Source organism: Sciurus carolinensis, chromosome 5 (genome assembly GCF_902686445.1).
Source record: "Sciurus carolinensis chromosome 5, mSciCar1.2, whole genome shotgun sequence".
NCBI lineage: Eukaryota > Metazoa > Chordata > Mammalia > Rodentia > Sciuridae > Sciurus > Sciurus carolinensis.
Window position 1 is genome coordinate 102,205,578 of NC_062217.1, and position 27,067 is coordinate 102,232,644.

At 33.7% G+C, this 27,067-nt stretch overlaps 1 protein-coding gene across 3 annotated transcripts in view; it reads right to left on the bottom strand.

Moving 5' to 3' along the window:
• The window catches only part of Parg (poly(ADP-ribose) glycohydrolase), a 120,734-nt gene that overhangs the window by 57,901 nt on the left and 35,766 nt on the right, over positions 1 to 27,067 (bottom strand). For all 3 annotated transcript variants that reach the window (XM_047552605.1, XM_047552604.1, XM_047552606.1), the window contains exons 8-10: positions 15,611 to 15,703; positions 10,753 to 10,910; positions 3,219 to 3,298 (exon numbers count right to left, since the gene is read on the bottom strand). In XM_047552605.1, the coding sequence (XP_047408561.1) occupies positions 3,219 to 3,298; positions 10,753 to 10,910; positions 15,611 to 15,703 (331 nt within the window). The remainder of the gene's footprint in view (positions 1 to 3,218; positions 3,299 to 10,752; positions 10,911 to 15,610; positions 15,704 to 27,067) is intronic.

Genomic DNA, 27,067 nt, shown 5'->3' on the forward strand with positions numbered 1-27,067 from the left:
CATAAGCAACAAAGACAAAATTAAATTCCAATTTTTAGACTCTTTTTCAAAGAAAAGCCTTAACCCTACACTCAAAAGATTGGTAAAAAGATATATATGTATGTGCTTTATAGTAAAGTAAAATTTCTAAGATTTAAAAAGGAAATCTTTGGCACATCTTTTGGACTTAGCACAACTAAGTCTGGAGCTTAGATGATTGGCAAGTGCTCTACTTTTAAACAGGCACATTAGTTGGTGGAGATATTACTGCTATGAGTTTAGAGAAGATGACATTTTTAAAGGAGCAATAGATTTGAAAAGCTCAAAATGAAATATTGTTAATGCAATCAATAATTTTAGAGGATAGGATCCTTCCTTGGTTAGGATTACTTTTTTGTTTTCTAAGCCAGTGGCAAAAGCAAAAAATAAATCAGCTAGCCAGAAGTAATTTGTCTGCTTCAAATCAAAGAGCAGGGTAGGCTGGGGAGGTAGCTCAGTTGGTAGAGTGCTCGCCTCAAAGAGCAGGGTAAAAAGGCCATGCCATTTCTGTTTTCTTTTGTTAAAAAAAAAAAAAAAAGAAAGAAAGAAAAGAAAGAAAGAAAGAAAGAAAAGGAAAAGGAAAGAAAAGAAAAAGCTCTTAAGCACAAAGAGATGTCAGGAACTATTAGTGATGATGGTGTCGAGCCCAACAGAAGCTTGGCCATAATTTCATTCCTACAGACAATTCCACATTTCTTTATTCTCAATGACAAGCAGCAGCAACTCAAAAATCATCTATATTAGAAAACAATCTTTTGTTAATATGAGTCATAAAATATTCTTCAGATACTAACTTTAAGACAAAAGGTAGCATATTTAAAACTCCCAAGAGGTCAAACAATCCAAACATTAGAGAAGCAATTCTATTAATAGGAAAGTAATGTCTATTTTATTATTCAGTCATTTGGTAGAGAAGAAGATTTAAAATCCTTCATACATACTGAGAGAGACCATGAGAAATTCATAAATAAATACTACTGGCAAAGCAAGAGAAAAGGCAGGAAGGATATGGTTCTCTAGAAAAAACTACTAACGAAAGTGCCTTAAGAACATATCTGTTGCTTTTTCCATAAAAGGGCAAAATTCACCCCAGAATAGGGCATTTTGGTTATTCAAATATTTCCTTTAATAAAATCGTAATATGTACTACATATGAATCATCAAATTTAAACATGTGACTATAAATATACTTTATCTAAAACTATATTGAAAATAACAATTCAGATGGCTCTAAACATTTTGGCTTAAGATTTTCATTGTGAATATAAAATATAGATGTTTAACAATAATGAAAAGTTGGTCCTGTTAAAATTATGTTTAATCAGTTCTAAAATACATGTTTTTCACATATTAAGTTTCTTAAAATGTTTTTTATAATGTAGATATCTTGCCATGGGCCTGGAATAAAACAATTTTTCCAAAGATGGGCATCTGCTTCTGCCATCACCTGGAGGTGTGGTTCGAATTCTCAGAGGTAAACTCTTTCCCTACTCCCCACAAGAGTGACAAAGTTGGGACTTAACAAGTTCTTTATTACCTCTTTTCTGCACAGCCATGTCAATTTCTCATTTATCCTTGATTGAGGGCAAGACCTTTGATGCAACAGGTTTCCTAATAGATACCCCTATCCTAAGTCTTTTTTCATTCTTGGACATATATAATGTGATGGAATGTCCTACCATCTATAATGATTTAATGAAATATGATACTTTGAATAGATCTCTAAAGTCTCTATTCAGTAGGTTCCAAACCTCAATACGACTAATCATTATATAGCAAACTTATATAATTCCGTTTATTATATCCTCCTTAAGATATTAGTGCTACATCTTGAAAACCTATAGCAACACTTCATTTTATTTCTATAAAGACCTAAATTATCATGTACAATGAAAAAGCCAGAAATAAAGTGTCTGATTATAAATTATTTCTTCAACCTAACTCCCAAGACTTAAAACAGCACATACATTTCTAATGAAAATTTTTAAAAAATAATTATAATAATTTGCTTTTTCTTCAAAGTATTTGAAATCCTAAAACTGAGAAAGCAAAGTAGCTTTCAGAGAAGGTATACATGATTTGATGTTCAAGACAGAAAAGTAAACTCTGAATTAATTACAATAATTATATTTAGATTTAGAAACAGGAAAATGTAGCAAAAGGAAACTTACAAGGTGTTCTGGTTTCCTTTATTATCAACTTGCAGTAAAGGTAACACATTAAGTATATATACTTGTTTAATATCCGCAACTATTTTCTGAGGTAATTATCATTATTATTTTATTTCATAGATGAGAAACCAGAACCATTGAAGTATTAAACTTGGTCATGGTCATTTAGTTCCTAAGGTAAGAGTAACCATGTGCATTGTCAGTTAGTCATCGCCAGCATTTGTTGGACATTTACTGTTGTTGCCTCAGGTCAGCCTGGGCATCCACCTTTGGTAAAGCAAGATGGTCCAACAGAAGGAGACAGACATGTAAACACTTACAATCCAGTTTTATAAGAACTCTACAAAGGGATTAGGGGAGACGAAAGAGATGAATGAGTAGGAAAACAATGAACTAACTGGTCTATACAAATAAAGTTAAACTAGTTAAAGCTTCTTTAAATGAAGAGCATCCTACATGTACCTCCTATTCAATATACTTTCTTTTCAAAGTATTAATTTATTACTTTTACTCATAAAAATTCTTTCAATGGGGGGTGGGAGGGGTTAGTGTTAGGGTTAGAGTTAGTGTTGGGGAGGGGGGCAAGAATGGAGGAAGGAAGGACTGTATAGAGGGAAAAGAGGGGTGGGAGGGGTGGGGCGGAAGGGAAAAAATAACAGAATGAATCAAACAACATTACCCTATGTAAATTTATGATTACACAAATGGTATGCCTTTACGCCATGTACAAACAGGGAAACAACATGTATCCCATTTGTTTACAATTAAAAAAAAATTCTTTCAAGCATATTGCAGGTTTTATAGGATATGGGTTTGATTTCAAAGTATATAGAACCCATGCACATTAATAGTACACATTTATGTGTATCTATAACATGCATAAAATCAAGGTTACAACATTGAATCACTACTGCCCAAATGTGCTTGGGGCAGTAAGAAGTACTTTAAACACAAAATGTTCTTCCCATCACTTGATTTGAACTGTACTCATCAGTAAGAAAAATTATAATAAGAATGAAAGGAATTTACTTTTCTCTGTGACTCTTCGAAAGTAACAGAAAAGTGTTTTAAGCTTCTCTGGTTTCCTTGATGAACGTCCTTCAAACAACCTGAAAGAGACCAAAAATAAAAGAGGGTAGAGGATGTTTTAAAATGTGTTAATAATTCACAAAGTAATAAATCTATGTTGCTACTAAGTAAGAACTTTCCAGGTGATTCTGTAATGACAAAGAACTAGAAAACAGATTTGATCAGAACAGCGTCTGGAGAGGACTGAAATCCACTAGACCCAGGCTCCCTGAAAACCACTGGAATCAGCCAGTATTCTCTACCCACCCACTTGTCCAATCCATTTTCCTCCAGGGAAAAGGTACCATCTCATCTCCCAAGGTCAAGTAGGGTCAGTCAGTTAATGCACAGCATGTTCCCTGTGGCAAGTTCTTATTTATAATGAATAATATTATTAGGCGGTTACATAAGTGAACAAAAATGATATCTAAAAAAAAAAATCCACATTTGAATATTTATAGTCAAGTCAGGGGAGTGGGAATGGAGGGGAGAGACGTAGGTATGACAAGAGACTGGAGCCTAAATGTGTAATCTTTGTTAATTAAACAGATCTTGCAACCTACTAAATGTCTATGCCCTCCCAATACTCTTATTTAAACTGGAATTCCCAATGTGGCTTTATTTGCTGATAGGGCCTATGAAGAGGTGGTAAAGGTTAAATAAATACAGCCCTAAACTTATAAGACTGGGGCCCTCATAAAAAAAGGGAGATACACCAGAGCTTTCTCTCTGTCATGTGAGAATGAGGTGAGAAGGCAGTAGTCTATGAGATAAGAGAGTCCTCATCTGGAACAGAATTCATTAGTGCCTTGGTCTGGGACGTCTAACTTTCACAATTGTTGAGAAAATCCATTTTTGTTGTTTAAGTCACCTAAGCTATAGTATTTGTTATGGCAATTAGAACTGACTAATATAGATCCTTTGCTTGGTTACCAAAACAGTGCCCATGTTATCCAGTTTCCAGCAACCTAGATTTGCACTACTTAATTTGGTTTGCTTTGAAATGATGTGGCATTGTTATTGGTAACATAATTCAATTTGTCCTGAGGAAAGAAAAGCAGGGCTTTAGAAGCATATGACCTGAGTAAGTAGTTCACTAAAAGATATCTCACACAAAAGCAGGCTTTTGGGAATAAGATCAAGCTTTCCAAAGGCATTTAAAAATTACAGGAAAATTCATTGGCTATAAATGATGAGGATTCTCTGCCTCCAGTCATATACTCTGATTTTAAATCCAGAAACCCTTCCAAGTAGAAGTTCACTTTAATAAGTGCTGAAATGGGTAACATTTTTCAAGATTAGAAGAGCAAGCTTATGTAACTATGCAGAGAAGGAAAAGTTAATTTCATGAAAAAAAAATCCTATTGAGCAATTGAAATGAATTAAGAAAAGGGAAGGAAATGCAGATTTCAAATGATCCTGTTTACAACGATTTGAAATCTGTATTCAGGGTCAACTTCTGGAAAAAACAATTTATATAAATATTTCCTAAAAAGAATACTAATGTTGGGTAGCATTTTAACCCAATCTAAAATATTATCTACTTTTAAAAATAGTTCAAAGATGCTTATGTGATAATTTTTACTCATTTAAAGAACTTAAAAAAATATTAAAGACACATACTCTTAAAATATAGCTGGCAGCTGAAAACAGGCTCTCTGAGAGTATAGGTTTCAGCTTGATTTCTTCTGCAATATGTCAACCAGAGTATAGTTTGTTTAAATCAAAATGATAGTCAAAATGAAGAAGGCACTTGGCAGTTTAATTAAACATCTTATACCAATAAATATGATTTACTAAATGAATACTTTAGGCTCTACTGCAAAATCCTTTTCTAGGCTTACTGCTTATAGATGAAAGCAGTATAAATACAAAAAGCAGTCACCTTTTTCTAGAAACGAATTGATATACTGTATAACTCAACTAAGGGGGAAAAATTCTCCAACAGAAATACTGCAGTGAAAAGAGAAAATGGCTGTTGCCTGTAAGGAATAATTCCCCAAACCACCAAAAGAAAATGCCCCTAGCTTCTATATGTGGGTCAGTTGTTTGTAAAACAGCATAAAAGTCTACATATTTCATAATCATGATGACAAATTATTAACCTTAGGAGCCTCTTTGGGTTGCATTATTATCCTAGTGATATGGACTTTCCTAGAATTTCATACTGATTTTATTATCACTACAAATGAGTGCTATTGATAATTTTACAAGTCCAAATCTTATAGGTACCAAATCAAGCAGAATTTCAATTATTTACTGCTCTAATTTCCAATAACTGTGTATACAAAATATGCTTTCCCATTTAAGCCAGGAAGTGTGTGTGTGTGTGTGTGTGTGTGTGTGTGTGTGTGTGAGGGAGAGAGGGAGAGAGGGAGAGAGGGAGATGGAGAGAGAGAGAGAGAGAGAGAGAGGTAGGAAGAGAGAGAGAAGTAAAGATAAATTGAGAGAAGATAAAGTAGGTTTAAATCCTTGTGACAATTCTTAGACTTGGCTTGTTATAGTATTTCAAAGAGGTATGTATGGCCAAAAAAATAAAATAAGTTATTATACAACAAGTAAAAGCAGAAATACACAGGCAAGAAGTATGAATGAAAATCATTGCAAGAGAGATACATGGTATCATAAGATTGTTGCTGTAGTGGTGGCAGGGGGAGAAGACAAAGGGACTCAGCTTGGAGACTAAGAGGTGGGGAGGGCAGATCAAATCTGATGGAAATGGAGCTAGAGAGAGAAGGTGCCTATGAGAGTCAGATACTTACAGAGGGTGGGAAAAGATACTCAGAGAAAGGAAGCATCATATGAGTTTTTAACTTCCTAACACCTTTTTCTTTTTAATTTAGATTTTTCAAGTTTTGGGAATATATTTTCAAGTATTTGGAGGTGACTTTGACTTGGCAGTATGTATATAAATATGCATATAAACCAGGCCATTAACAACCCCTGTGCATGTAGGGAAGATACTCTGGCACTTCACTAAATGATAAACACAAATTATTTTTAAAAGAAACAGAAAAAGTCAGTCAGGCACCCAGACTCTTTTCTAAACAAAACATTTTGCATTTTCAAGGGAAGAAGTCAATCAAAGGTCAGAAACATTAATTGGTACTTTTCTTTTCATATTTATAAAGAGAAACACAGTTTAATAAAATCTTTCCCTGAATGGAATACTGATAACATTACTGGAATTGAATTCTAGACACACACACCCATGCCATTATAAGTAAAGGATTAATTCCATTAGTATACAGTAAATCAAGACTAAAGCCCTAAAACCTCCACTTTAAAATAGAAGCATGTGATAATGTGGGACCTAGCCAGAAAGTCGTTTCTGGCTCTTCTGTGAGGCACTCTGCCATATGGCCCCAGCAGCATTTTCAATTCAGGGAAGAGGGCAGATGTAAAAGCCTCCTGGGCTGACCACTGCAGAGACCCACAATTTATCTCTGACCATCTAGTTTCCATGCAATCTCAGAAGCATCAATGCTAATCACATTGGAAGCCTTTATATGAATGTTTAGGCCCTGAAAGGCAAGCAGGGGAAAAGGTCAGGGGTATTTAACATAACTAAGCAGGTCTGGAAGAACACAACAATAAATAAAAAAGGAAGACTTATTCAATTTATTGACGTCAGTCTTCCACCACATACTCTTGCCATTTTTCTTATTCAATCAACTAGCTACAACTCATTTGAGATTAAATACACACACACACACACACACATTGAACTGCCAGAAACAACTCATGAATACAAACTACGCAAAAAAGAACACACAATAACAACAAAATCCTATATAACTAGCTTACCAAATAGCTCATTGGATTAGGTACTTGACCTTTTAAGCCACATAAAAAGGGAATTTTGGGTTGTCTTCCATTTCTGAGGCAGTCTCAAAGCATTCTGCTCTTAAGAAGCAGTGAGACATAATGAAAAGCACTGAGTTTGAGCAGAAGACAGTGTTCAAGTTCCTGTTCTGCTGACAAGTCCCTTACTTTCCATGAACCTTAATAGTAAGAAGCTTTCCTACCTAAATACTTCTATAGATAGAATCAAAGTGAGTCATCAATATCATTCCTGTTGTTTTGTTTAGGTTCATTAAAACACATCCCATCTCATAAAAGTGTGGAGAGACATTCTGGCTGCTAAGAAGTTCCTACAACAATTGTAAAACTATCACAGGCCTACCTGCTTTAATTCATTTTCAGTGTTCTGGTATCCACAAAAACATCCATGAGGCAGAAAGACAAGAGTATACCTGGCTTAAAATCTTCAATGGAACTAATTAAACTTTTATTTGGTAAAAATTCTACTTATTGTGCTTAAATCCTACTTGCTTACTCTGGACTTATAAAGGGTTTGGTTCACTTAAAAAATCAAGAATTAGAATCGTTCTAATTTTTCACTAAGGTTCAAGAAATATTAATCCGGTCCATTCAAAGGGAAATGTGTGACAGGGTGGTTAAGGGACCCTGCTTCTAGAAGCAGACTGTTTCTTGAGTTGAATCTAAATTTTACCAGTTACTGTGTTAACTTGGTGAAGTATCCTATAATCCTTCATCTCCTCTCATCTGAAAAATGGAAATAACATTACCTAATCAATACCTAATTTATAAAGTTGATGTGAGGATTAAGAAATAATTTAACAGTGATTAGCACATGGTAAATGCTAAACAAATATTAGCTATTATTATTAGGAGATATTCTCATGCTAGATTTCAGATAACATCAAGTAAGCTGAGGTACTTGGGCTAAAATAAGGTATTACATAATACCCACCAAAAAGTCAATACATATTTGCATAAAGTGCTTGCATTGTTCTAATCTATTCCTTTCCTTAAGAAAAATGGCTCAGTCCTGTTTTTCATCAAGCCTAACAGGTAAACACTTGGCCAATCTGCTTAGTCTTCAGAATAAATCACCATGAAGAATGAAAAAGATAAAACCGTCATCGTCCTACAGTTCCCCTGGCAGAGGTTAGTTGGTTATGAAAATTTAACAGTGGTCCTTCTCATGCTCTGTGTGTAGCCCCCTGCTGCTCTGCTACTGTGACTTATTTTTAAAAGGTCATTTCTTTCTCTTCCTTTCTCCCTCCTCCTCCTCCTAATCTCTGGGGAAATAGGATTACCTTTCTTCTCTATCCTAGACAGAGTTATCTATCTTGAGTACACACCCACCTGAGGAACTAAGTATTCATACTTTGGAAATGGCACCAGAAATGACTATCTCCCCAGATTAAAAAGTGAATTACACTCTGATGAACAAGTGGAATGTAACCTTTGAATCCCATCTTTTAAAGTTCCCCATTCCTCCTGATGGGCAGAATCACAGCCTCTTCAATAAGAGTCCCCTGTTCTTCTTCTTTGCTAGCAAAGCAATAAAACACCTTTATTTTTTCCTCAAAACTATGTCCTCATTATCAGATTGGCATCAGGGACAAGGAAGGATTGGGCTTTCAGTAATGAAAAGAATCATGGATCTGTGGGGAAATGGTTGATTCCAGGACTGGGACATGGAAAATACAAGATAAACTTAAAATACTTTGTGAGTCCAGAAAGAAAGGAAATGCTCAATAAAAGAAGGGGAACTTGTCAAAAGACAAGTCCTGAGGAGCCCTAATAGTCATAGCTAGAACAATTTGAGCATCAAAATGAATAATGATTATATTAAATTTTAACTTATACAATGAAATAAAGATCAATGAATCCATTTTAATAGTAAAAGAATGAGGGATAAGGGACTCTTCCTTATAAGACAATTTCAATTAATACATGTGGAAGAGGAAAACAAAAATTATAACAGGTAAACATTACAGTAATAACTGCAGACAAGGGCCATCAATGGATGCTAAAATTAGTGAGGGAAAATGTGATGCAAACATTTACATAATATTTTATCTTCTCTAAGAAAAAAGAGGAGGGTGTTTTTACAGTGGAAAAACCTAGCAAATATTACCTTAGCCAGCTGATCACCACTACTAAGATGAATCATGAGCCCACTAATGTGATGCACTAAGAACACAAGGTATTTCTATGGTATTTCTGCCAAAAAATGCATGACCTCATTCTAATTGTGAAAGAATATTAGTCAAATACAGATAGAGAACATTCTCCAAAGTTATTAATAAGTAGTCTTCAAAAGTATCAAAGTCATAAAATAAAATAAAATAATTAAAAAATTAAAAAAAAAAAAAAAAAAAAAACAAGGAACAGGTTGGAGGAAACCAAGAAAACAAATGCAATGTGGAATGCTGGGTATAATCCTGGAACAGAAAAAAAGGACAGCGGACAAACTGGCAGAATGTAAGTAAGGTTGGTAGTCCAGTTCATAGTACTATATCAATGTTAATTTACTGATTTTCATCATTTTTCTATGGTTACAAAAGATGTTAATGAAAGGTGAAATGAGGTGGAGTAGCATATAGGAATTCTGGGTACTATTTTTGTAACTTTTCTCTAAGTCTAACATTAATTTAAAATAAAAAGCTTTTAAAAAAATTCATTGAAAATTAAAATAAAAATAAATGGTTACTGCACCATTCCATGTTGGAAAACAAAACAGTATGTCAGACAAAAGGGGTTTTGGTTTGTTCCATGACCATACCTCCTACTTGACATACTGCCCACACTGATCCACCCTCAGGGCTGGGAGTTGGGTGATCAGAGGTGGTGGAGGATTATACACAACCTACCAGGAAAGAGGAACACATAGCAATTTTCTGAAGACTTCATTAGGTATTAGAGAAAAAAAAACTCACATTCTGTTCATAGGTACCATAAAGATAAGGCTCAAATGAATAAACAAAGAAGACTTAGGGAATAATGGATCAGGGTATGGGAGGGAGGGAAAATGATACTCATTTGCTAAGAAGATTCCTTATAATATTTTTGCTTGCACAGATGATAGAATACTCACTTGGGAAAACTGCCAAAATTTGAAGCTTTATCAACACCTTTATAATGTGCTAATTTAGTCAAATAATTTGTACATTTGTCTTCCTTTTAAAAATATTACATTGATAATCATGTCAAAATCACTTTTCATTTTAAGTATATTTTTCAAGCCTTATGATTTTATATTCTTTATGAGATCTTTACAGAAAGGAATTTCACTCCCACTTTAACATCATTTTAGCATATAAGGAATATAAGGTACAATAAATATTCCTGTGAATAATCAAATTAAGGCAGGTTGAATCCAGAGCATTCAGAGGAGGAAGATAATCTGAGAAGGTGGAAAGAACATGGGCATTGCAATCCTGAGATGAAATCTCAGTTCTGTGACTTACTGGCTCCTGGATCCCAATCAAGTTCTTTACCTCTATGAACTTTAATTATCTTGCCTGCAAAATGGTAAAAACATCACTTAACTCACAGTATTGTAATATAAAATTAGATAATTGTACATAAAATGCTTAGCCCATGGCAAATTACTCAAAAATATTGTTCCTTCCACCCTTCTCTATTTCACTGTTAAAGAGGTGTTCTGAAAACATACCGATTGAAGTTAATGTCTGGGTAACTAGAATACTCCGATTTCATTTTAGCATTTCGTCGGGGAAATGTGCAGAAAAAAGCATTAGCTAAAAGACTGGCAATCTGTTCCTGTGACATTGTGATGGAATGATTCATCTTCTGTTTCAGGAGCGGTATTGGCTGATGGAGGAAACAAAAAATACAGACAAGAAAAGCAATAATTAGTTTAGCAATTTTGAAGGCAGAGGCACCAAATTGCATTTGCTAAATTGAGGCAGGAATAATTTCAGGCCACTTTTGAATCCTTAAATCAACAATATTGTTAAAGTCAAGGGTTGTTTATCAGGGATGATTGGGAAATGTAGTTGTTTGACAAACTACAGATTTTTAATCAGTAATAATGAGAGTGAAAAAAACATAAAATGTGACTTAACTACCATGTTTAAGCAAGTAAATAGAAAGACAATACCCATGTAATAAAAAATTAAAATGAAAGATAAAACAGAAATATGATACACTGAATTTAGCTATTATTATATATGTTAAATTTTATTCTTATATAAAAATTGTCAGAGCAGTATTTCTTAGTTCTAAATAAAATGACTTCAGGAAAATAATTCAATAAATCAGCCTTTTCCTCTTATTTTATTTTTATTTTATTATTATTATTTTTTGACTCACTGTACAGGAAAGGGGTACAACTTTCATTTCTCTGGCTGTATACAAAGTAGAGTCACACCATTTGTGTGATCATACATGTACATAGGATAATGATGTCTCATTCTATTATCTTTCCTTCACCCTGTCCCCTCCTGACCCCTCACTTCCCTCTATACAATTCATCCTTCCTCCATTCTTCCCTTTCCTCCTCCCCCACCCCCATATGTATCATTATCCACTTTATCAGAGATATTATTTGGTTTTTGGTTTTTTGGGACTCCTCTTATTCTAAATCAAATTGACAATTTCTCTGTGAGATCCAAATATAATTTTATTAAAGAAATTAATGGAACATATGAAAACTTATGTATAATTTGTAACAAGACAGGCATTTCCTACACAATCACACACCCCAAGTCAAGGAATATACAGAACATTTTTCTTTCAAATCTTTTATGTCTAAAATGTCTTCTACTTGTACCAAACCCAAATTCACTGACCTGTAACTATCAGGACGATCCATAGGACCTTAGTATTATATTCAGTGGATTTTATTCTATTTTAAATGTTTAAACTGTATGTAAAAGACATACTGGTAAAACCAAAGACAAACTTCCAGTTTACCCATCAGTTGTTCAAATGATCCCTATAATACTTAGAGAGATGCTTTTTCTTCTCCCTGTTAATAACACCAAGAACTAAGATTGCCAAATGTCTGAACAAATCTCAAACCATCTGCCCAGAGTGAACTGTCCTCATCATACTAGAGGAAAGTTAAGTAAGACAAATCAAAACTGCAATTTTTTTTTTTTTTTTTTTTTTTTTTTAGTACTGGGGATCAAACTCAGGGCCTTGTGCTTGTGAGGCAAGCACTCTACCAGCTGGGCTATCTCCCCAGTCCAAAACTGCAATTTTTCTAAGCAACAGGTAACACATATTATTGCTAGACTAAAAGTTCACTAAAAACAAGAAAAAGTTAAACTTGCAATTCAACTATTTGTCTTGGAAAAATTCAAAGGTAAATATACAAGCAAAAGGTAAAGAATTTATTTTCACTACACTACCCAAAATTCTCCTTCCTTTCATTTCTAGGAAGGAGGAAATAAGAGAGCTCATATTGATCTCTATTTTTCATTCTAAACATATTATACACAATCCAGCCATGAGTTCAAGGTGACAAGAGTATCAATGGTTTAAAACAAACTTTTAGTGAGAAAAGAGTTTCCAATTATCATTTACTAAGTTATCTAGGAAACTAACTTTAAAAATTAATGGACCCAAAAATCCAAAGGCCGAATGTTTTTCATGGTAAGTGGAGAATTATATATAATGGGAGGTGGGGGGTGGGGAGTGAGAGAAGAATGGAGGAACTTTAGATTATGTAGAAAGAAATGAGGGGGAGGTATAAAAAATGGTGGAATGAGACAAACATCATTACCCTAAGTACATGTATGATTACACGAATGGTATGAATCTACATTGTGTACAACCATAGAAATGAAATGATGTACCCCATTTGTGTACAATGAATCAAAATGCAGTCTGTAAGAAATTAAAAAATAAATAATTTTTAAAAATGGAGAATATTTATATTTAGGCTTAATGGACTTGAAACACAAACATTTCCTGATCCCCAAATAAACAAATAGTATAATTTTTAAAAGAACAAATGACTTCTGCTCTCCTAGTAAAGAAAAATCCTAAAAGCTCATATTTAGGGAAAAGAGATGACTTATATAAATTTTACTGGTTACTATAAAACTAGATATTCCAAAATGCTCCTTCCAAAACTTGTTTCTTTTGATATTTTTCATTAATATAAAAATTACCTTTTAGATTTGTCCTAGAGTACTTTAATGTGATAAATCAATAAATATCAACAATTTAACCTGCCAAAAATGTATTCTGATCTCAAACTGAAATCTTAACTTTCAATGTCTTCCCATTAATACACTAATGAAAGAATGAATTTGTTTTCAGCCAGGACAAAAAGCTGGGGAGCCATGAATCTGATTTGGTTCTACCCAGTGACTTATTATTGCTTACAAATTTAGATGTTTTTGAATCACAAAAATCTCATTAAGTGAAATACAGAAACTTACTGTCCTACAGCATAAGTAGAGAAGAGAATTAAGTGATCCATGTCTAAAGGATAGATATTGTTGATTATGTTGAATTCAAAATTATTTAACTGAACTCCACACAAAACCCACAAAGAGGATCTCTCTTCAAGGAGAATATAATCTAGTGGGAGGAGATAAGTAAAGACATAAAATAAAAACAATGTGGTAAGTATATTTGAGTGCTACAGGGTGAACTAAGCTCTGCTAGTAAAAGCAAGAAAGGCCTCACAGGGGAAGAAGTAACAGGCAGAGCTATAAGGTAATGAGAGATTTTATTTTCCTAAGGAAAGGAAAGGAAGGAAAATGAATGAATATGGAATATAAGTAAACAACTTCCAAGAGAAGCAACAGGAAGAGTTGTTTTAAACTATATTTTCTTCAGTCAGGCATAGTGGCACACACTTGTAATCCCGGTTACTCAGGAGGCTGAAGCAGAAGGATTCCAAGTTCAAGGACAGTCTCTGAAACTTAATGAGACCCTATCTCAGGATATAAAATAAAAAGGGCTGGGGATATAGCTCAGAGGCAGAGCTCCCCTGGGTTTAATTCCTGTTATAGGGCAGGGGTTGGGGAAAAATCCCTGTCTAATGTAAAACTTTTTTTGGTGTGGTGGTACTGAGAATTGAACTCAGTAGCATTCTACCACCGAGCTATAATCCCCAGTTCGTTTTTATTTTTTATTTTCATACAGGATTTTGCTAAATAGACCAGCTGGCCTCAAACTTGTGATCCTCCTGCCTCAACCTTCCGAATAGCTGGGATTATAGGTATGCACCACCTCACCTGGCATAAAACTTAAAATAAACACAATGTATTACTGAGGTGAAATTAAAGTTAAATAGTCTGGAAACATCCCAGTAAAATGCTAATAATTGTGGCAGGTTGAAAAACATTCACTGGTTCTCCACTGGAGATGGCATGGTCCAAGTAGACAGTTGTGGGTAATTTTTGGTTCCCCTATAATGACTGCTTATCATTTTGAGGTGTGCAACAGGATGGGGCATCCCACACAATCAGATGCACTTCCACTCACAATGTTCACAGGGCCCTGTGGGAGCACTGTTGCGAGAAACTCAAGAAGAAAATTATGAAGAACAAAACAACAATCTTCTGTGGAGGGCTGAAAATATGCTCATGAGTTCTTTGATACTCTTCCCTTTAAAAAGTGGCATCTATTTCCCCTATCCTTGAGTATGGGCTAGATTTAGTGACTAGCTACTAATGAGCAGAAAACTAGAGGCAGCAACACTGGGTACTCTGGGAAACTTGGTCACAAAAGTTACTACAGTTTCCTCAGTCTCTCTCTTGGAAGAGAAAACTAAGGAAGTTTGAAACCACGTCATGAGGATACCCAATAAGCCTATGGAAAGGTCTATACGGAGTCCTCCTGCCACAGCCACGTGAGTGAGCTAATTAAGTGGGCTAGAAGGCCCACCTAGTTAAGCCTTTCTATAACCGTAGTCTTGGCCAATATCCTGACTACAATTACACGAAAGACTGAATCACAACTAATTCAGCTAAACTGCTCCTAAACTCATGACCAATAAAAACTGTGAGATGATAAATGTTAATTGCTTTAAGACACTATTGAGGTCATATGTTATTTGGCAATAATATATAATTAATACATCCCAAACAAAATAAAGCAATACTGGATTATTTTATATTTTTTAAAGGAGTATTATAAACTCATTGGTTTTAACAATATATCACTTTAGAGGACAGTAAAGGAGTGTGTAGTATTAAGCCATTTTGAAAATAAAATATCTGAACTCTATTAGTATATTTTGATATAATGATTGAATTTTTTAAAGACAGAGACTGTTTAAACAAGAGGAAAAGGAAGTCTGAGTAAACAAATTTCCACAATGTAAACTGAAGCTCAAAAATTGAATGTTACATTTTTAATGTCATTTTGTAACATTCACTCTAGACTCTAACCTTTTCCTTAATGTAGCAAAATTACCATATTCTTGGGAAGAAACTGTTTCCCACCCCTCTCTCTACCATTCTTCTCTCTGATCTTGACTATGAGAATTTAAAAGAAGTCCACCTACAAATCTCAAGAAAGCTACTTAGAAAGTTAAATTCACTAACCTGAGTGCAAATATTTGGCAGACAGAGTGCTATTTTCACCATATCAGGCAAAATGGACTGGTATAAATGTTGAGCTTCTGCTTCTTCGAGTACCTGAAAACCAATAAAACAGGTTCTGTGAATAATAATAAACAGTGGATAACCAATGAACAAATATCTGTTACAAAATTACTAATCCATTTTTCATGGAGGCCCACAATGAGACATTATCATCACTATCAAACACATGTACAAGCACAACTGGAGTATCAATAAACCTACAAGTTCATTTCCAAATATATATAATTCACCTTAATGTTCTCCAAAACCAAACTATCCCCCAAATTAAGTATCTTTCACATCAACCTTCATTATCAAATACAATATCTGTAAATGGAAAAGAGTACATTCTGCCCTTGACTACACCAAGTGAAAACTGCTAGACAACCAAGGACTCTTTCAGAAGTCCCAAAAGGACTCACAGAACTTCAGAAGTTTATTACTTAAAGCAATCACAATAAAAGCTACACTAATTACTTCAGGGCATCCAGTATGTACCACACCTAACTTAACTGGTTAGGAAACAACAAGGTTTCTTATGACCTTAGACATTTTCCCTTGAAGGTACAATTGAGAAGTTAAAATCACAATTCCCATATCATAATTTGAAGGATCACAAAGATGAAATTTGTGTTCTGTTTTCACCTTTTATAAATTCCCATCTCTGTAAGCAAGTGAACATTAAGACAACTATTAATTTGGGGGAAAACAAAAATTGTACAAAAGAGGAAAAGCAATTATAGCCCAGATATGAATAGTGTTTACAATACTATATTGAAAAAACAGGAATGTGATAACTAGGGTGGGAAAGTGAGGCAGCAGTAAGGTTATATTAATGGTAATGGGGAAATATGAATTCATGCTAAGTCCTAAACTCTTAAAGTGAGAAAGGTCAATACATTATAAAAAACAATAAACAAACAAACAGCAACAACAAAAGGAGTTCAGAGTAAATGGTTTCCTCTTCATAATAAGCCTCTTTAACTCTGATAAAAATAAGGACTAGGCTGGATGCAGTGGTGTATGCTGTAATCCCAGAAACTTAGGAAGCTGAGGCAAGAGGAACATAATTTCAAGGCCAGTCTGGACAATTTAGCAAGACCCTGTCTTGACGTAAGATTTCAAGAAAGGGCTGGGGACACAGTTGGGCAGGAGAGTGCTTGCCTAGCATGCCTAAGGCCCCAAGTTCAATCCCCAGTGCTGCTAAAAAACAAAAACAAAACCCTCAAAACAGTAAGAAGACATTCCACTACTTTAGATATTTGCTTTCCTGTAGCTGAAAATGTATTAATACATTTTAACATATTAATACATTTGTTTTAAATACTCAAACTCTTCCTGAATACAACTTATCTTTTTGCTTTTTAAAACTTTTTATTCTGAAGAAACTAGATTTGTAGGATGTTGCAAAAATAATATAGAGGTACAGTATACCTTTCACCCACTTTCCCTCAATGATTAGATTTTATATACCACACAGTCAAAACCAGTTAATTAATGCTGATACAGTGTTTATCATTCTATGCCATTTTAAAATGTGTATGTCTGTAAACTACCACCAAAATTGATACAGAATTCCATTACATTAAAAATTTCGTATTACCCATTTATAATTACTCACTTTCTTCCTCCCATTTTTCCTAACCTCTAGCAACCACTAATTTGTTTTTCATCTCTATAACTGTCATGTTATATAAAGGGAATCATTGTTTTCTTTCAAATTGATTTTTTTACTCAGAGTAGTAGAGATTCATTTGAGTTATTTTAAGTATCAATAGTTGCTAAGTAGTATTCCATAATATAAATATACCTTTCACCAACTGAGGAGCATCTTGCTTTCAGTTTCTGGCATTACAAATGGCTACGGTTTGGATATGGTTCAAGTATGTCACCCAAGAGTTCACATGTTGGGAAAGTGGTCCTCATTGTGGCATTGTTGGGAGGTAGTAGGACCTTTAGGAGCTTGAGCCTTTTGGGAGATCACTCTGAGTATGGTCCTCAGAAGGGATTAATGTAGTTCTCCTGAACCCTGAGTTACTTGAGAGGGTTGTTAGAAAAAAGTAAGAAGGCCCTTTCCTAGTTTTTCTAGCTTTATGTCTTGCCCCATGATCTCTCCCTCTTATATACTGCCCCCAAGGCGCTCGTTTGCATGTGAAACAGTCAAAGGGACCTTCACCAGAGCTGAGTCAGTGCCAGTCTTTGAACCTCCAGAACTGTAAGCTAAAAATAAACCTTTTCTTTACATAATACTATACTCAGATATTTCATTATACTAACAGAAAACAAATACACAAATGAAGCTGCCTTTTACTTTCAAGAAATGTGTCATTTCTCTGCTTTCAAGATTTTTTCTTTGCTTTTAAAGAAATGTGATTATGATATGTCTTACAGAGGATATCTTTGGGTCTATCCAGTATGGGGTTCAGTTCACTTCTGAATCTGCAGGTTTATGTGTTTTGCCAAATTTTGCAAGTTTTCAGCCATATTTTCTTTGAATATTTTTCCAGTCCTATCATATTTCTCCTTTTTTAGTATTTTAATGACATGAATGTTAGATGTTTTACTAGTCACATGGGTCTCTAAACTTTTCTGTTTTGTCTTTTTCTCTCTGTTGCTCAGATCAGTTCTTTCCTGTTATGCCCTCTTTCCAATGAACCCATTTAGGATTGATATATTGGGGGTCACGGAGAGAGTATTTTTAAAAATTTTCAGTTAATGGAATTTTCATTTCTAAAATCTCCACTTGGTTTTTCATAGCTTCTATTTACTATTGGAACTTTATTTTGTTTGTTTCAAGCATGTTATTAATTGCTCATTGAAGCCTTTTAGTCTTTCAAAGGTTTTGTTGCTACTTCTTCCCAGTCCCTACGTTTTCTGATGAGTAATCTACTGTCATTAAAATTTCTGTGGTGGCTGCTTTAAAATCCTTGCTAGATAATTCTCATACCTGTGTTATCTCAGAATTGGTTTCATTTTTTTTTTTTCTCATTTCAGCTGGAATTTTCCTAGTTATTGATGACGAATTATTTTTTATTCATTCTTTTAATTTGGAAATTTGGGGCATAATGTTATGAGACTTTAGATCTTATTTAAATCTTTTATATAAGCAGACTTTCTGTGATACTGAAAGGCCCCAGTGAGCCTTCATTGCCTATGGTAGGGAGGAGACAGGCACCATGATACTGTTGGGTGGAGAGAGTACAGACTTAGGCCTGTGCTGATAGCACTCCAATGCTAGGGTTGCACAGTCATAGTCAAATTACTTTTTTAAATCACAGTCATAGCTATTCAGCCTTCTCTCCACATTTCAGAATCTTCTTGTTTGTTTTATATACTTTGTCCAGTTTTAACTGCATTTAGCAGAAGGGATAGGGAGAAAGGCCTATTCAAAAACTTCAACCTAATAACAATCTGAAGTGTCTTAATATGCTGATGGTTTCTTTTCCTTTGGTTACTTGTTCTTGTCTTTTAAAACTGACATATGAGTAGCTGCTGCTACGCCTCTGCTGACAAGCTTTACGATATCACTTATTTATTTAATGAAGCATTATCACTCTGCACTTCTTCACAACAGTCAACACCTATGTCCAATGCTGCTCTGAAAACACAAATGAGAATATTAAAAAAAGTAATTTGAGAACACAGCCAACTTGACCACTGCTTGATATTAAATGTATAATCTAAAATATCAGCATGATCTTAGTAGACCTCAACATATCAGTATCTTTAGGCACATTTTACATTTTAACAAAATATTTATTAAATCTAATCTGTACAATACAAACTGGGATGCAACAGAAAATATTTTTTTAAATGTAAATCATCACAACTTCAAGAAGCAAAAAAGATGAAACCATTTTAAAACCTGAAAAAAATTATAAAAATAATAAACAGAAGGAAAAAAGATATTTTAAAGAGAAAAGCAAGAACCCTTGGTGAAGTATTCTATAACAATTAAGTATATTTTTGATGATGACTATAAGGAAGATAATCATGTATATTACGGTAAAAAGGAAAGCTGTATCAAATTCTCCCACAAGTAAAGCCCTGCCTCCTTCCAGGATTATGCACAGCTAATTATATGTGGTGAGTGTTTCTGTGTGTCTAAGTGTGTACTAATGCACTTTTACAGACTTTTTACTATAGTCCCACAAATTTGTTATGTATGTTCCATTCAAAATAAAATTCAAAAATATCCCATCTCCTTTCTTAATATTATAGGTTTGTTCAATTATTCAATTGTTTGGTAAACAAATATTTGAATATTACATGCCAAGAGACAGCAGAACAGTAAATAACACATGTTGTCACTGACTTCACGAATCTCAAGACAGAAAGCCCACATGCTCTCTCTGTGACCCCCAATACATCAGCCCTAACCTTGAAGGGCAGTAATAACGTCTCACCACAGTGATGAGGCTATTTTTCCTTGTTCCTTCAGTGAACTAAAACTAAAACATGGACAAACTACTAAAAGAGAGGAACCAAATTTGCCAGGTGTTGAAAACATTGATAATTTAAATACCTACAAACATACAAATAGAAAAGAGATATTTACTCAGTTTTCCTTTCTTAGAATATTTGGTCAACTAATCTGTTAACTATTCTTTAGTATTTATTAAGGATATACTTACACCTGACTAAATTATGCCTGACACACAGAAAAGTAAAAAATAAATAATGATAAGTGAACTTTGAATATGTGAAATTCGTAGCTAGTAAAATCAAAAAAACACTGCCATTTCAATAAAGTAGAAAATGTCCATAGATCTTCTTCAAATAGTTCACAGCAAACAGCTTGTAAAAAATAACCAATCACAAATCAACAAATATAAGGAACACCACAAATCTTTTAATTTTCTCCACTGGACTAAACCTAGTAAGAGCCTAGTACGATTCTGAAAAGTCATTAATAATTCTTTAATGAAAAATATCAAAATTTACATAAAAGGTCTAAGACATCTAACTTTATTCAACAATTTTCATAGAAAAATACATTATTCTAAGATTTAAACAAAAAATTCTCACAATTCTATGATCCTAATTATTAATTATTATCCTAAACAACTATTTATACCTAAGTCTTTTTCTTCTAATGCAGGTGCATTTTTCAGTTGAAATTATACTGCTTAAATAATTTAGTATTTCTAAACCTAAACCTAAATTAACAATAAAACTATTTTTTTTCTTCTTCTTCTTCTTCTTTTTTTTTTTTTTTTTTTGGTACCACGGATTGAATCCAGAGGTGCTTAAGTAGTGAGCCACATCCCCAGTCCTTTTTTTATTTTGAGACAGGGTTTTGCTAAGGCTGGCTCTGAATTCATAATCCTCCTGAGTCACTGAGATTACATGTATGTGCCACCACATCCATCTAAAAGCATTTTTCACTTTGCTATGTGTTCCCCCATAAAGGTCACTAAAAATAAAATGTGCTTTTTAAAAGTTATGCATTTTCACTGTACAAAATCCATATAAACAAAAAGAAAATAAATGTCACCAACAAACCCAGTGTTAGACATTTATTAATAGTTTTGGAACATGTCCTTGCAAGCTACCATCTATCCATCCATTACAGTCTGTATTTTGTTTTCACTCAACATAGTGGACATTCCTCACAAAAATAAATAAAATTCTAGCACTGTTTTTTGGTCTGTTCATTTGTTTTGCAGGGCTGGGATAGAATTATGCATGCTAGGCAAGTGCTCTGCCACTGTACTACATCACCAACCTTGTACCCATATCACCACCTTTAACAGTTGGGTATTGTTCTTTTATTTGGACATACCATAATTTATTTCTAAAATTCTCTTAGGATGGGCTTATAGGATATGGTCAGTTTTGCACTGTTACAATTACCACGGCAATGAATTTCCTTGTACGTAGACCTTTGTGCATCTGTTGAATGTCTTTCTAAGACTTTTGATATATGCTGGTCTTACAGAAAGGATCTACTGGTTTATATTCCCACTAAAGCTATATAAGAAATTACTTAACCCCATTGCTTTAATACCACACGTTCTCACATTATCTTTGCAATCTGATGGGCTGAAATGCCAATTCACTATTACTTCATGTTTCTTTGATTACTAAAGGCATTAAACTTTTAATCCTCATCTATTCAAGCCCTTCTGTGATGACTCCTTATTTCTTTTCTATTAATTTTTAACAGGAACACAGTCTTGCTTTAAAATGCCAAACATTCCAATGAAGTCAAAGTTCCCCTTAATTTCTCCAATAGATGCATGGGTCCCCCCTAAAATGTCTTGTAAGAATTTATGAATATCATATAAACACTCAGTTTTGTGTTAATTTTTTAAATACTACATTTTCTTCAACTTTTTTTTTGCCATTAGAGAAACATTAGAAGTCCTTTCACTTCGTAGAATCATAAATGTACAGATATGCCATAATTTTTATACTCATTCCCAATTGATGGTAACCACTTTCCCCAACAATATGAAAAAGTGATAATATACAGCAAAGTTAAAATACACAGAACAGCCAAAAACACAGTTTCTACAATTGACATTTTACTATATTTGCTTTTGTCATCCTTCTGTACATCTATTCATCTATTTTTAAGTAAGTTGTGAGTATTGATACATTTTACCCCAATAACATCAGCCTACATAATAACTAGAGTTCAATATTTGTTTATAGTTATTTTTCTTCAGAGGTGAAACTTAATTTTCACAACTCTGTATATACCTAAGCAACACAAATACCTATCAAAATATGACATTGCCAGTAATCTAGAAGTTCCTCATGTTCCTTCCCAGACAACCCTTGCCCCACACACCTCAGAAACTACCACCATTCGAAACTTTTCTACCACAGCTTCCTGTTGGCTTTTGTAATTATTATTGTAAACACAGAGCATGTATTATTTTGAATAAGGCTTTTTAAAATCGGCACAATGTCTCTGAGATGCACGTATGTCATTTTATTATCAGTAATATGTTCCCTTTTATTGTTTTATTCCACTGTATGAGTACATCGTTTGTTTATTCATTCTTCTGTTGATAGACACTTGGGCTGTTATGAGATGTTGGCTGTTAAAAGTTGTTATAAATATTCTTTTATGGATTTTTGTATGTGTATATATATTTTTATTTCTCTAAGGTACAGAAAGGAATGGGATTAATGGACAATAAGATAAATGTATGTCTAGTCTTTAAAAAATAGCCACACCTTCTCCCAACAATGGTACTAGTTTTTAATTTTAGCTTTTCTAGTGCCTACATATTAATAGTTCATTATCACTTTAATTGGTACTTCCCCCTGTGACAAATAATACTGAACACCTTTTAACGTGCTTATAGGCTATTTATTTATTTATTTATTTATTTTGTTTATTTATTTATTTTTAACGTTTACATAGGGTAATGATGTTTATTTTTTTTCCCTTCCCCCCACCCCTCCCACCCCTCTTTTCCCTCTATACAGTCCTTCTTTCCTTCATTCTTACCGCTCTCCTTAGCCTAATTCTAAACCTAACCCTAAACCTAATGCTAACCCCTCCCAACCCCCATTATATGTCCTCATCCGCTTATCAGCGAGATCATTCGTCCTTTAGTTTTTTGAGATTGGCTTATCTCACTTAGCATGATATTCTCCAATTTCGTCCATTTGCCTACAAATGCCATAATTTTATCATTCTTCATTGCGGAGTAATATTCCATTGTATAAATATGCCACAGTTTCTTTATCCATTCATTAACTGAAGGGCATCTAGGTTGGTTCCACAATCTGGCTATGGTGAATTGAGCAGCAATGAACATTGATGTGGCTGTATCTCTGTAGTAAACAAACCTATACATATAAAGTAAGTGTTGTGCATATATAACTTATAGGCTATTTATAAATCTTTCTTTCTGAAGTATCTTTTACACACTTTTGCTCATTTTAAAATATGGTTTTTTAACGTAGTTCTTTATGTATTCTGGAAAGGAGCTTTTCAGATAAACATTTTGCAAATATTTTTCTCTCTTTTGCTTGCCTATTCCATTTTCCTTTGACAACAATTTTTATTTATTTTATTTTTTATTTTTTTGGTGGGATTGAACCCAGGACCTCACATATGCTAAGCAAGCACTCTAACACTGAAATACAGCCCCAGACCTTTTCAAGCTTTATTCTGAGACTCAAAATAAGCTGCCCAGGATGACTTCAAACTTGCTATCCTCCTGCCTTAGCTCTCAAGTAGCTGGGATTATAGGCCTGAGTCACCTTGCTGAATTTTTTCTTGTATGTTTAATGCTTTCCATTTCTGAAGAAATCTTTGCCTATTCCTAAGCCATGAAGATATTTTCATCTGGAAGTTTTATAGTTTGGGATATCCTATTTAGAATTATTTTCTGTGGAAAAAAGAAAAAGAATTATTTTCTACATATGCTCTGTGGGAAGCAAAAAGTTCTTCCTCCTCCTCTTTTTTCTTCTCCCCCCTCTTCTTCAATCTATACAGATGTTCAATTTTTCTAATCCATTTGTTGAAAAGACATTTATTTCCTCATTGGATTGCTTTAACACCTTTGTTAAAAACTTGATTGTATAAGCAAGGGTCTATCTCTGGGCTTATTACTATATTCCATTGATCAATTTGATTTTTTTAAAGAGATTTTTCCTTTTTTAAAAATTTTTATTATTTTTAAAAAATATTTTTTAGTTGTCAATGGATTTTTATTTTATTTATTAATTTACATGTGGTGCTGAGAATCAAACCCAGTTCCTTACACATTTGAGGCAAGCACTCTACTACTGAGCCACGATCCCAGCCCAATTTGATTCTTATATTAGTTAACAGACTTTTTAAATTTCTTTGGCTGCTTTTAGAAAGTGTCACAAACTAGGTGGCTTAAAATCAACAAAAATTTATTCTATCATAGTTCTGGAGGCTAAAACTCTGAAATCAAGGTGTCAGCAGTGTCATGTTTTCATTGAAGGCTCTAGCAAAGAACTGTTCCTTGCTTCTTCCTAGTTTCTGCTGATTCCTGCTAATCTTTGGGTTTCCCTGCCTTTCAAATACATTATTCCAATCTCCAATCCCCTTTGCACCCCCCAAAACCACATCATCAGATGGGTTTCTTCACCTGTTTGTCTCTGTGCCCTCTCATTTTCTCATAAGGACATCAGGCATCACTTTAGGATGTATTCCAATCCAGTATGACCTCATATTTTACTAGTCACAACTACAAGACTATATTTCCAAACAAAACCATATCCTGTGATTTCAGGTGGATATGAGTTTTGGGGGAACACTATTCAATTCACTAGACACAGTCTTGGTTACTATAGCTTAATAAATTTAGAAAGCAGCTAATAAGTCTGCAACATGTTCAACTTGTTTGAAATTTCTTTGCATACACTGGATCCTCTGTGTTTGAAAATTCTACAAAAAAAGAAAAAAAAAAGCCTACTTGCTGTTATGACTGGAACTGAACACAGGGAGAAGTGATAATTAACCATCTTGAAACATATCCATGGGCTTGGTATATTTTCTTTTATTAAGGTTTTCTCTAATTTATCTCAGCAATGTTTTATAGTCTTGAAGGGACAGGTTTTACATTTTTTGTTAAATTTTACTGCTCAGTACTTTGTTTCCTATTTTAAAGTAGGCTATTTTAATAAAATTTTTAACACATGAGAGACAGAAATGAAATTAATATTTCATTTACTCCTAGCACATGAAAACAAAATGATTTTTGTATACTGACCTCATGTTCTGCTAAATAAGGACCCTTATTAGTTCTAATTATTGTTTTCTAGGGTACTTAAGTTTTCCTATAGAAACAAACATGTCAACCACAGAAACAGCTTTATAGAAGGGTATATATAGCTCAGTGGCAGAGCACTTACTTGGCATACATAAGGCCCTGTGTTTAATGCAAAGTACCGGCAAAATAAAAACGAAAACAAGAGAACAGAAACAATTTTACCTCTTCGTTTCTGATTTTAAAACAGTTTATTTTTCTGACCTTTTTGTATTGGCCAAAATTTCCAGTATTATGTTACAGAGAATGAAGAGAGTAGATATCTTTGCATTCTCCTTTTTGAGAAGAACATTTAATATTTCATCTTATGTTATGAGTTTAATAGAACATTTTCATAGATACTGTTTATCAGATTGAGGTCATTCCTCTTTTGAACTAGTTGCTAACAGTTTCTCACAAATTTTGTCAAAAGTTTATTTTGCATCTATTGAAATAATCATGTGGCTCTTCAAATGACACCAATCTTTCATTTCTGGGATAAATCAGACTTGGTAATGATGGAATCTGATTTATATATTACTAGTTCAATCAGTTAAAATATTGTACAATGTTTGTCACTTACTAGTATCAGAGGTATATTGACTTTATAAATTAGAAAGTGCTTCCTCCTGAATTTTCTCAAGAGTTTCTTAAAATTATTCAACATTTTATTTAAATGTTTAAAAGAACTGATCAGTGAAAATATCTGGGCTACTGGGCACAGCGGCATATGCCTGTAATCCCAACAATCTGGGAAGTTGAGGAAATCTTAGCAACCTAACAAGACCCTTAGCAACTTAGCAAGACCCTGTATCAAAATAAAACGGGCTAGGGATGAAGCTCAGTGCTGTAGCTCCCCTGGGTTCAGTCCCCAGTACCATAAATAAATAAATACATACATACATACATACATACAAAAAGAAAACATCTGGGTCCACATAGTTTAACTGCACATATTTTACTGGGTATTAATCCTCTGTCTCTCACATATGTTAAAAATATTGTCTATCATAAAATCACCATTCATTTTTATTATCTTTATTTTTTTTTTTACTTTCTTTTTTTTTTATTGTAAACAAATGGGATACATGTTGTTTCTCTGTTTGTACATGGCGTAAAGGCATACCATTTGTATTATCTTTATTTTTAAAAATAAATAAAAAGTACACTTGATATCTTCATAGCACTGATCCTTTACCACTGTTATGTTCTATCATTCATGCTGTACTCTAGTGATACTGAAAAATTTGCATGTCCCTACTTTACCATACTGACTTTGTATATATGATCAAATCACCTTTTGAACTAGATTTCTCACCTGTAAAATGAAAATATTGCAGAATCAAAAACTTTTCAATAAAGAATATCTACTATTATGATGATGCAGCATTATTTTACCTTCTGCCTTGTTTAACATTTACTATTAGACCACTAATCATACCTTTAGACTTAATTCACATCTCCCTGTGAAGCCTTTCCTGACTTGTCTAATTATTCCTTCCTCTTGACTCTGTAGCCAAAAACACCTATAAGAGCACTTAATTATAGTTTATTATATTTATTTATTTACATATTCTTTCCTTCTCTAATCTGTGAACCACTGCAAATGTAGGGATTGTGGTTTAAACACATTATATTCCAATATCAAGCATAATATTATGTTATATCA